General features: G+C 41.5%; 1 protein-coding gene across 5 annotated transcripts in view; it reads left to right on the top strand.

Annotated features, from left to right (window-relative positions):
* Positions 1–9,924, top strand: part of PIK3CB (phosphatidylinositol-4,5-bisphosphate 3-kinase catalytic subunit beta) — a 106,751-nt gene extending 96,827 nt beyond the window's left edge. For all 5 annotated transcript variants that reach the window (XM_069024962.1, XM_069024964.1, XM_069024961.1 and 2 more), the window contains 5 exons: positions 4,912–5,079; positions 5,508–5,631; positions 6,690–6,835; positions 7,679–7,811; positions 8,286–9,924. In XM_069024962.1, the coding sequence (XP_068881063.1) occupies positions 4,912–5,079; positions 5,508–5,631; positions 6,690–6,835; positions 7,679–7,811; positions 8,286–8,423 (709 nt within the window). In that variant the 3' untranslated portion in view covers positions 8,424–9,924. The remainder of the gene's footprint in view (positions 1–4,911; positions 5,080–5,507; positions 5,632–6,689; positions 6,836–7,678; positions 7,812–8,285) is intronic.
* The last annotated feature ends 2,136 nt before the right edge of the window (positions 9,925–12,060 follow it).

The raw sequence follows: 12,060 nt of genomic DNA, 5'->3' as shown, positions 1-12,060 counted from the left end.
GTCCGGGTGCCCAGAGGTTTCAGCTGTCACAGCCAAGGTGAACAGCCTGTGGGAAACGTTACCTTCTCTCCTTCCTGCTGTGAGCAGAGCTCTCATTGCTGTTCACACCAGCACTTCCAGCCACTGTGAACATCTTCAGCTCTGAGGTCACTTTCTCTTGTTGGTAAAACACTGTTGGGATGCCAGAATGCATTTTTTCAACCAGAAATATATTTGTATCTTCCAAAGTCTCTTGCAAAGCAGCTTTCTTACCTTCATATGCTCCATAAGGTAAACATGACTTCTTTGAAGGAATACTAGAGCTTTCCAAAGAGAAACAGTATCAGTCATTGCTCAGTGTTACCGCACAACCCCCTAGTACATGGGAACCTTTTCCACCCAAATTTATGAACCACTTTTAGGTAATATAGTTCTCAAATTCTAGTTGCACTTTAGGAAAGCAGTCCTAAAGAAGGTACTGGGTGTCTCATTATTATAAACCATTTTTAGCCATAAATTAAATTTTGTATGCCTGTGCAAGAGCTGTGATCCTCTGTGTTTAATTTTAGGGTTGTTTACAAGTCTAGAAGTACTTATATCTAAGTATTACTGAAATACTTCATTTAGATTCTCGGAGCTCTTTTAAAATTTTTTATGGTTCAAGCATAGTAGTGGCAACTACATAAGACATAACATCAGCACAGGTAAGTAAATCTGTCAACTTGTTACTTTGAGTGCTTAAGGAAAGGTGGGAATATGAATTACAAATTGTTTCTGGAAATGTACATTTGCAATGAGGTGGTTGAGTGTGTGTGAAGTTGAACACTGACTTGAGGAAACCTTACGTAATTTATGCCATTATAAATTGTCTGTGAGGAGACTGATCCACATTTGGGGGCAAGGACAGCCTCTGGCGGCTGTGAAATCCCAGATGAGACATTCTTTAGTAGCTGCCTTCCCAGAAGCTGTTTGTGGTTCCAGCCTGGGCCACACACCGTGCCTAGCAAACAGGAATAGTGATTAGAGTCATCAAATATGCTTTTCCTGACTAAGCTATTTTTTTCAAATGCAACGACGGAAAACCAAAAATTAGCTCTGATGTCCAAGATTTTTCTTAAAACTCAGCGAAGGAAAAAAGTAGAAAGGGGAAGTTCCTAGTGAGAATTGAAGTTCTATATTTGGCCTCTTCCATTTATTTGCTTAACTGGGAAGCATCTTCCTTCCATTCATCCTCTCATAGTTACCATGATAAAATAAAATCCTGGGATTGAGGCAGGGTTACAATTCAGTGTCTGTCAAAGAGATTAATCAGGCACTTGCCAAGAGAAGGCTCTGAAATGACCTTTCTTGGGAACAGAATTGGACAAAACAGCACTCTGAACACCCAGAGCAGGAGGGCACAGCCATGAGGGTGAGGCTTTGTCATGTCCATGTTTATAGCCTGTATATCTCTCAAGAAAAGACAGCTCCAGAATCTATGAGCTAGCAGTGGTGGGGATGAGTTCTCTGCCATGTTCATGAGTCAGGACTCACTGGTTACTTTTTGCTTGGGTGAGAGGCATGGTCTCCGCTGGAAAAGCAGTGTCAAAGAGCTGCTTTCCTGAAAAATAAGTGTCATATGCCCATACCAGTGAGTGCAGTCTTTGCTTCTTGCCCTGTATCATCCTTAGTTTCCCTGAAGTTATTTCCACAATGGATTTTGCACTTTTCAACTTTATTCCACTACAGAGAGTCTGGTAACTCCACCCAAGTAAAAGCAGGGCTTCTCACTTGTGCCAGCAGTGTCAGGGTAGAAGTTCTTGCTGTTGCCTCTTCCCATCAGTCATGTTTTGCCACAAGCAGATTGTACAGCTTGCATGAGGCATGGATCAAATGGCAGTCAATGCACTGCTGCTGAGGAGCTGGGGACAGGATCAGTTCCCTTCTAATTGCACTGCAATCCACACTCAGTTCTTCAGCAGTGATTGAAAATGAAATCTTAGCTCAGTCTGTGTCTAAAGCAAGCACGATATTCCCAGTGGGATTTCTCAGCTCTAGAGAGGAACGCCAAATATATATTGATTTTGAGAGCTGAAGGAGGAGAAATGTTTGTTTGTTTGTTTAACTGTCAACTAATTTGTCTCGTGGGTGACAAACAGGGCAGAGGGTGTGTGCAGGGGGATGGAACCATGTGCTTCTGTAGGTCCTTCATCCTGGGCTCTCCCTGTGTGCACAGCTGAAGGAAAGCCTGGGGTGTAGGTTGGATATGCTTCCCAGAACAGAGCCAGCCCCCAGACAAACACTGACGTTTAGAGGAGTCTGCTGTGGGTCAGTTCACCTCAAACATCAGTCAAGTAGCAGAGAGAAATGACCAAAGCAAAAAGTGTATTATGTAGTTAATCCCCACACCTTAATTCCTAAGACAATTTTTTACCTGAACATTGAGCAGGAAATAGATGGCCTATTACAAATACATGTCATAGCAGAGGAGCATAACATCTGTCTTCCCAAGGATGCTGGGGGGTCTGTGGTGCTGCACCTCTCAGGAAAAACCTTGCATCAGAAAGTGTTTGGGCTGCTTTACCTGTGTTACAGCATCAAAGTTGTGTTAGTGGAGAAACGAGTAAAGTAACAGCAACAGAAAATCATGAGTTTGAGGAGTTTGATCTATGTCAAGTCACCTTTGCTGTGGCAAATTGTCATTAAAGTACTTAAGACTTGGTTACTTTTTGACCAGATGCAGAACATTCTCCAGAACACTTTTTACAGTGCCTGTCTGTAGTAGGTTTTCATTTTCATCACCCTTACATGTGTGAGATCTGAGGTTACATGGCTGTGTAGGAATGAATTCAGAGTTCACAGACATACTGAAAAATGCATTTGTTACAACTCTTAAGATTGTCATCATTTTTAAACGATTGAACCTGAAGTTACAGAGAATGTGTTGATAAATTACCAGTATTTTTTGTGTGTTTGGAAGGGCACTGCTTTGGAGAATTAAACACTAGAAATAAAGAACAGTTTTAAATGAGTGAAGAGAATTTTCTGTCCTGCCCAGGATTTCAGTATTGATCTGTCCGTGGCTTTTGCTGGCTTTAAAAAGCAGGGAACATATCCTGCTGACAGATGTTGAAGTCAGAAAGACCAGGATGAGATGGAAAGGGCCCAGAGGATTTGTCCCTAACTTGACTCCTGTCAAACTGTCTCTCTGACAAGGATGTTTTTTCCTCCAGTTGTAAGCACACAGCCCTCAAGGGGCTGAAGGCTTTCATCATTGCTTGCTTTTGAAGGGGAAGTTGTTGGCTGTTTGCCCAGTTCAGCTGCGAGAGGGGTGGGTTGAAATGCCATGGAAGGAGGCCAGCGTGCACTTTAACCTGGCGAGATTCGGCTCCCATTTGCGGTGTCGTGATAAGGATGGGCAGAGCTTCCTTGTGCCGTGGGCGCTGGTGTGCGGCAATTCCAGCCACCCTCCTGCTCCTTGGGAGAGCCGCCGCTCCGGGGAGCGGGGCTGGGACTAGGAAGGGATCAGAATAGAAACGGGAAGAACGTTCCAAGCCTGCACTTCTGTTGTTGTTTTGAAGTTGAGCACTCTTGAAATACCTTGTTGAACCTGGGTTTCAGTTCACTTTGTTGCCAGTAGGGAAGAATCCCAGACTGTATTGTTAACTTGCACCACTTCAGTTGTGTTATCCCTTAGGTGGAGAAACTGCTCCATTCTCTGATAGCTATAAGGCCAAAAAGTTGTGTTTAATTTTGTATGGAATTTTATTTATTTTTCTTCCATGGCTTGGGATAATAGGCTGTGTCAGTTAAGAGATGTGGTTATGCTTTGTAGCAATCAAACTTAGTATCTGTTTTATATATAAATACTAATGACAGCTTCACCAGCAGTATTTTATATATGTGTGTATATGTGTATATACATATATATATATATATATATATATATATATATATATGCATGTCTGAAGGCACACACATAAATTTTTAATATGTCCTGCAATTGTTTTATACAGCTCTGTAAGTCAGCGAGTGCTGGTCTATACCTTGTGTACTGCAGTGTAGATTTTTGTGGGTATCCATTTCCTTATACATGGACCATGACCACAATTGGGATAATATTCTTGGCCTGAGCTGCCTGGCACAAGAACAGACACCTCAATTTGGGATGCATTGCCTTTGAAAACTTTGAAAAGCTTGCTGTAAGTTTCCATTGCATACGCTGAGCTCCCATCTCATGGGATGTTGCCATTCTGTTTAGCTTTTTAAGCATGTGGAGTGAGGAAATGTATTGAAAAAAAATACACTTACCTGTTTAGACACATCTCTCCTTAATTTACATCTTTAACTGTGTCTTACTGTAATGCAGTGATGGTAAGAGGTATTTTCACTGGCCACAGTATGTGGATGCACAGGTGTGTTCTGAGATACCAAGCAAGTCAAGAGATATATTCCTGTTTTTCATTGGGTTTCTATGCTTCAATTTAGTAAAATCCAGAAAGCATTCTTTATGTTACTATTTAGAAGGATTTCTAGCGTTTTCATTTGAAGCAGGAAGACGGTGGAAAAGGATAAGATCCTCTTTTCCATTTCCAGCAATAATTTATCGGGAAAGAACTGGAGCAGGTCAGTGTCTGTCCGGGCAGGAATTCACAAATGCAGGCACAGGGCTCCCTCTGCGGCTCATCCTGGGAAATTACAAGAAACTGGGTTCCAGTAAAAAGGAAAAACTTGGCTTTTTTAAATGTCTCCTTTGTTTGCATATATGTACATAATTGGAAAAATGAATGTTTTAAATGTATTGCTGGTCTTTTGCCTTTACAAGAAATTCCTGTATATTAACCTTAGAGAGTTTCCTGTTCAAATGAGTATTCAGCCTTCTGCAAAAATTGAATACACTAAAGAAACATTTTGCTGTTTTAAGTTCTAACATGATTCTGTGTTTTGTTTCAGGATATTGCCATATGGCTGTTTAGCAACTGGAGATCATTCTGGCCTTATAGAGGCTGTTTCTAGTTCAGAAACCATTGCTGACATTCAGTTAAACAGCAGCAATGTTGCTGCAGCTGCTGCCTTCAACAAGGACGCGCTCTTGAACTGGCTGAAGGAATACAATTTAGGGTAATTTCTACAGTTATTCTCTCAGCTATAGTATAAACTACAAAATTCCTCTTAAGTTTCTCTTTCAGTGTTGAGGAAGATGTGGTTTGTTGCTAAATATTGTTCTAGCGTGTCAAATTCTGACTGAGATTCATGGTGCCCTTGAGCCTGGTATTTGCAGCATTTTCGCTCTGTGCTGTTGAGTGAGTTATATTAAATTTGGCAACACAAACAAACCCAAGAAAACTACATGAGTTTCAAGCCTTGATGTTGCCTTTCATATTGCTTATTCTACATAGGTGCCTTTACAGTATTCGTTTCTCAAGTAATTCTGGTTTTACAGTATCCTAATGGGCTTCTGGTTTAAACAAGCAAAAATCCTTTTTGAGGCCAAGGCATGACATGAATTCCAACAGTGGGCACTAATATAATTTTCTTTGTGGTTACAGAGAGGACTTGGATCGAGCCATTGAAGAATTTACTCTGTCTTGTGCTGGCTACTGTGTAGCTACGTATGTACTGGGAATTGGTGACAGACACAGTGACAACATCATGGTCAGGAAAAATGGGCAGGTAAAAATCCCTTCTGTAGGCAGAATGCCTTTGGTATCTCTGGTGTACAAGAGTTCTCTTGAGAACTTGTAATTTCTTTAGTGCCTTGGTGAAATGAAGGCCACACATGGTCAGAACTGATGTCTGGGGTTCACTGAGAGTTGGAGAGAGCATCAAGGAAAGGGAATGCAATGCTGGTGGAAGGGCAGAGCAAAGCCTGGTCCATCAGCAATTCTGTATTGAGAGAGGCTGTTCTGTAGTTTTTACAGAATATCCAAGAAGCCTTTTAATGGTTCAGATTAATTGAATAAAAGTGGTCTTAGAGTATCTTACAAAAGACCATCCTTAAAAATCCATGAATTGCATTTTGGAGCAGTGTGGTTTCCCTGAAGTGAGTCTCTACAACTCAGCCCTGCAGAAATGCTCAGTGTGGAACCCAGGACCAGCACCATGCTGTGCACTCAGAACCTGGGTGAGCTCTTAGACATAAATTTCTTAATTGTTACTTTGTACTGTAACTTGTCTGATCTAACTGAAATTATTCTGCCTGGAAAACTAGCAAGGGTTATAAAATTGAGAGTTTTACAGACATTTGCAATATTCTTTTAAGTTTGTACCTCCTGGAAGAAAGCTGGAATGCCCTTATATCTTCAGTTCTAACAGGGGGAACAGCCATAGGCTCCTTCAGATTAACTCAACTCTGCTACCTTTGCCTCTGTCCTTGTGTAGGAAGGCCTTGGATATGATGATGTTGAGCCTTGTGGGCTCATCCTTGGGCTCATTTTTGTCTGATACTGCCAACAAGATGTCTCATGGCAGCAGCAGCTTAGACCTGAGAGAATCTTTCACATAGTGATTTGCTGCAGTGGTCACTCATAAGAGCATGGATGTTATCATTGACTTTAAATCTTGAAATGTTTTAGAACTAGATACTCCCAAAGGGTTGGAACCACGGGCTGTAGAGAGTTGCATTAGGAGTTAACTGTTCTTGATACGAGCATCCTGTATAGATATTAGACAAGTGACACATTTTGCTGCAGAAATTAATTTTCACTTGTTTTGGGTTGTTTTTTTTTTAGCTCTTTCACATAGATTTTGGTCATATTCTTGGAAACTTTAAGTCCAAGTTTGGAATTAAAAGGGAACGGGTACCTTTCATACTCACCTATGATTTCATTCATGTTATTCAACAAGGAAAAACAGGGAACACTGAAAAATTTGGCCGGTGAGTGTTATTTTGATCTATTTGTAATTGAGATGATAATTTCCAGCATACCAGAACCTATCTGGGGTTGGTTTGCTCATTTGCACTTGTGTGGAAGTGTGCCAACACGCATTTTCAGGACTATCTGCTGCTCTCCCTGAGCTGGAATGTCCACAGATTACTTCAGAACCAGAAGCTGCAGCTCTGCAGTTGCTTTTGATCTCCCACAGCAGGAGGTGGCAGGTTCTGCTGGGCTCAGCTGTGCCTTCAGCAGCTCTGGGCTCCAGGCAGGGCTGCCAGACTCTTGTTCAAGCAAGATGCAGCACTGCCTTTAGGAACAGGCTCCCTTCTGCCCTTCCTGTCCATCAGGGCACATTCACTGTGCTGCTCCATCCTGGCCTTGCTTGGATGCTCGGGCATAATGAGCCACATGCTTGTGATCCACCAGCCCTGGCAGTGGGTTCAGTTTTGACCATGGAAGGAATTAGAGATGACAGAGGTTAGAGAAAGGCTGGATTGGTGCAGAGGGACTGCAAGAGCTTTGGCTGTTCCACTGTAGCCCACCCGATAGGATCATCAGAGCATTTCACTTAACAAGTTCTCAGGGAGACGGGACAGTGCCATGACCTCTGGCACTTTTGTTGTTTCTGAAGAACAGCTTGTGATGGTTTGTGCCAAGGGCTTGTTGGGGAGACATGGGATGTGTTTGTGAGAATGCACTGGGGGTTCTGCAGACATCTCTGTCCTTTCTGTTACCGTGTTCCTACAGTCTGTCTTTGATAATTCTGGCAGTGCTTGCACACATTTCCATCTGTGTAAGCTCTCCCATGTTGTGCTCTTTGCATGTGCCTGGGCTGGACGCAGGTTCCGGCAGTATTGTGAGGAAGCCTACCTGATCCTGCGCAAGCACGGGAACCTATTTATTACCCTCTTTGCACTGATGCTGACTGCAGGGCTGCCAGAGCTAACCTCTGTCAAGGACATCCAGTATCTCAAGGTAAAGTAAGATCTATGGCTCAGCAGGACTCAGCATTTTTCCAGGATGTGAATTTTTGCTTCCAAGATTAATACATTTTAGTTGTTTTTCATTTCTGTCAAGATTTCCACACAGTCCTCAAAGCTTTCTTTTTCAGCTCTATTGTACAAGGTCTGTAGTCAGTCCTAGTGCTCAAAGGATGAGTTCAGGATTTCTCCATCTTAAATGGGGTAATCTCAGGGGTATTTTACATCTAGGCTCGTGCACAAGCATAGACCTGTAAAGGTGAAAATTATTTGCTTCGTTCTTTTTCAGTTTTATCTTTAGACCCAGAAAGATGTATTATTTAAACCAACTGATGTATTGCTCAATGAATAGTAAGTGAAAAAGTGTCAAAGCAGAACAAAACAGACTGTGGCTTGTGTTGAAAGGTGAAGGAGGCTTTTACTGTGTTTTTTAAAATTCCTAACAGTACTTGTTTTCCTGTTGTCTTAGGACTCCCTTGCCTTAGGGAAGAGTGAGGAAGAAGCACTAAAACAGTTTAAGCAAAAGTTTGATGAAGCTCTACGGGAAAGTTGGACTACTAAAGTGAACTGGATGGCTCACACTGTTAGAAAAGATTACAGGTCCTAGAAGAGTCTGGCATTTGCACTAAGCTGAAGGTTACCTTGATAAGTGTTTGTAAAGGGTTTCTGTCATATGGACCAACAAAACTTCAGGAAGCGTTGGGACAGCACTCTCAGGCACGTGGTGGTTGTCTTGGCCCCACACAGGGTCAGGAGATGGACTCTGATCCTGATGGGTCCCTTCCAACTCAGCACATTCTATGATTCTATGAACTGATTCAAAACAAGAAAGGAAACAACAACAAAAACAAATGGACTGAAATGATTCCTGAGTCTTTTGCACTCTGCTTCTGAATGCTTGATTCCAAGACTGTCTCTACAATTTGTGAACATCCTGGATAATCAGTTCCTGCTGACTTTGCACGCTGAGAGCTACTAGGCATTTTTAAAAATTCTTTGGTACTTTATGGAGGTGTAAATATTTGTTTTTATACGTTAGGGTAATGTGCTCTAACATATCCTCAGGAGGTTTGAAGGCCTCTGACAGAACTGTTCTTTGTTTAAAGTTAGGACTTGAAGAGTAAATTTTTTTTTATATCCTAATCTGGCTAAAAATGAGCGCATTTTGTATATTTTTCATATGACCTCTGCCCTACTGGCACAGATGCATTAATTCTACTGTAAATAGCAACCATGGTATCACTGTACTGCAGGGAGCTGCTTCATGTCTCGTGCTGCTGCCGAAGGAAAGGGTGGGTGTTTGGAGGGTTGGGGAGACCTCTGAGAGTGATGCAGCATCCAGATGTTCAGGGTTGCACCATATTGTTCCTCTGACTTAACACACAGAAGAAGCCCTTCAGAATGAGGAAGGTTAGGCCAATTCCAAACATGCCTGAGAATCCCTCGTTGGCTACAGTCTCCACTCAGCCTCTGGGGCTTTGCCTTCAGCTCCCAGAGAGGCACAATTTGGTTTGGTTTCAGCAAGAAGCTCCTGCCAGCCTTACACTGAAATTCATATCTCAGATCAGTCCTTCCCTGCAAAACGTACTGACTTATGTAAGGGATGTTTTTATTAAATATACTACACAAAGTGGTTTTTAGAGCATACATACCAAAAACCCCAACTGTTTGGAGAAGCAGGTGTTGATGGGAAAAGATCATTCCACAGAACACCAATGCAAAGTCATTGATCTTCTCTCTGTATTTATTAAAAGCTTGCAGTAATGTTGCTTTACCAAGATATATATGTTGAAGATGGTTGCTGAAGAAACTGGATTTGTTTTAATTTATTTAGTGAGGTACCAGGCTTTTAGGTGCTTAAATGGAGAGCAAATTTGTTACGTGCAATAGGGAACTGCTGGTTAAAAGATGTAACAAACTGTTCCTGAACATCAGCAAGAGAGGTTTTGACTACTGCTTGTTCTCCAAGGAACACTGGTAGCTCTTGATTCTTGTGGACATTTGAAAGAGAATTAAACATATATATTTACTTTTTGACTAAACAGTTGTTCTGCATAGAAATGTTGGATTATGTAGGAATTTAATTAAAGTTGGTTTTACTTTGTTGAGAGAGCTTTATTTATGTTGGTTTCTTTTAGAGATTAAGAACTTACCTGGAGTCTGGGTGGCATTCTGTGGAGGGCATTGATTCTCTTGTCCTTACCCTTTGGGCGTATCTGTCTGAAAAGACTTCTGCTTCTAGGATATTCTAAAAGTAACAAGTGGTATGTGGGTTGGTTTTGTTGGGTTTAGGGTTGGTTTTTCTATATACAATATAGTAGCATTTGAAGTGTGCCATGTCTTTATTATTATTATTTCTATAGCAGATGGCAGGAAAGTTAAAAAGAAACTAAGTTGAAGGTGACAGCTCTGAAAAAAGTAATTTCATCCTCAGGTAATTCACAGCATGGGAATCTGCATAAGGAACTGTTCCTGGACACATTTTATTTTTCTGCGAGACAGAGCACTTGGACATCTCTGGTCTTGTTGAGGGAGACATCAGCTTTCCCAGAACTTTGAGATGAAGTTGGCAAGTGCACCTTGGCTGCCTGGGGCTGGTGTGTGTGGAAAGTGATAGGAGGGAGCACGATGGTATCTTTATTTCCTTTATTTCCTTAGCTAAATGGCAGCTCGGTTCCATGGTCCACCCTAGGCTTCCTGTGAGACTTGGAACAAGTGGTTCAAGTCTGTGCCTCAGGCTCCCCTCTGCAGAACTGCAGGTGAGAGCTGTGACCTCCAGATGCAGGAACACCTTCCCTGCCTTCATACCACCAGGGTTACTGCACAGAGTAAAGAGGTTTCGTGGTGTTTGATGGTTTTTTGCATGCGACTTTAATGCAGGTTATAAAAGTACTCGAGATGGTGAGAAAATCCCATTGCCTCTCTTCTTTGAGGAATACTTAGAGATTATTAGGAAAAGCTACTTCTGCTCAGTATTTGTGTTGGTTAATAGTCCTTCAATGGCTGTGTTGTGTTTGGTTGTCTTTACTTTCTTTGTTTACTCTTGGCAATTAATTAACAAGAATGGGGAAAGAAAGAGCTGTGTTAAATGGTCTATTTTTTGTGTTTGGCAGCAAAGGCGATGCATTTTCATCATGTGAATTGATCTTGGTCTTCAAATAGCTGAGAAGAGATCCCAGGAATGCTTTCCAGGCTGACCTCTCAGGGCTGAACCTGACAGGAAGCAGCATTTACCACGTCGCCAAAGCTCATTTTGTGATACCTTCATGTTAAGTTTTGAGCACAGTCCTGGTTTGCTGAATTGTATTAGTAAATAGATCACCACTTTCCCTGGTTTTCATCGTACTCGCTACAGCCTGTGGCATACAGACTTTGATTCAGAGAACACACAAATAAATAAATTAACTGCTTTGTGAAAAGTAAAAGGAGAGACAGTCTGTCATCCAAGAGAAGACTGGAATTTGGCACATCAGTCCATTGATTATTTCTGTACTTTCCTCCCAATATCCAGCTATAGTAATAAATTGGCAGGTTAATTTGGGCTGATTTGGAACATTATTTTAGACGAGTTTCTGAATTCAGAAGTCATCAAATGGTCAGATTATAATAAGAGACTTTAAAGATTTTGTGTTGAACCTTCAATTCACATGGTCTCATGTTAATTACCTTTCTTTGTATATGTCCACTGGAAAAATGACTTTTCTTTCTCAAGGCCTTCATTGTATCTGGCAGAAGGGAAAGCTGCCTAGGCTGCTTTAAAAACCACAGCTGAAATTGGGTATATGCAGTGTGTAAATGATCTTTATTTGTTCTGGTTTATTATTGATCGCATGATTGCTTGATGGGTTTGCTTTCTGTGCCTTGAATCATTTGTGACAAATAGTGACAGCTGCTGCTTTTACACTCCTGCTTGTCCTGTCTTGGATTTCCAGGGAAAGAGCTCCCATGGATTTGCCCCTCAGCTGTGGAGTTGCTTCCTTTCCCTCTCATGCTTGTATTGGTGGTTTTGGCAGTGGGGTGTTGTTGATTGTCAAGTCACTCACATTCCAGCAAATGCCTTGGACAGAGCCCATTCCTGTATTTAATATAATAGAGTCCAATATTCCTCTTTAATCTCCCAAAGCTATTGGAATCAGATAATTAAATAGTAGAGGCTCTTAATAATTGGTATGTCAGGCTATATCATAGCTTTATTCTGTAGGATGGTTTCAAGCCTAAATCTTTTAAATGTGTAATCAATATTT

Source organism: Aphelocoma coerulescens, chromosome 9 (assembly GCF_041296385.1).
Source record: "Aphelocoma coerulescens isolate FSJ_1873_10779 chromosome 9, UR_Acoe_1.0, whole genome shotgun sequence".
Lineage (NCBI taxonomy): Eukaryota > Metazoa > Chordata > Aves > Passeriformes > Corvidae > Aphelocoma > Aphelocoma coerulescens.
This window is presented reverse-complemented; position numbering and strand designations above follow the sequence as displayed.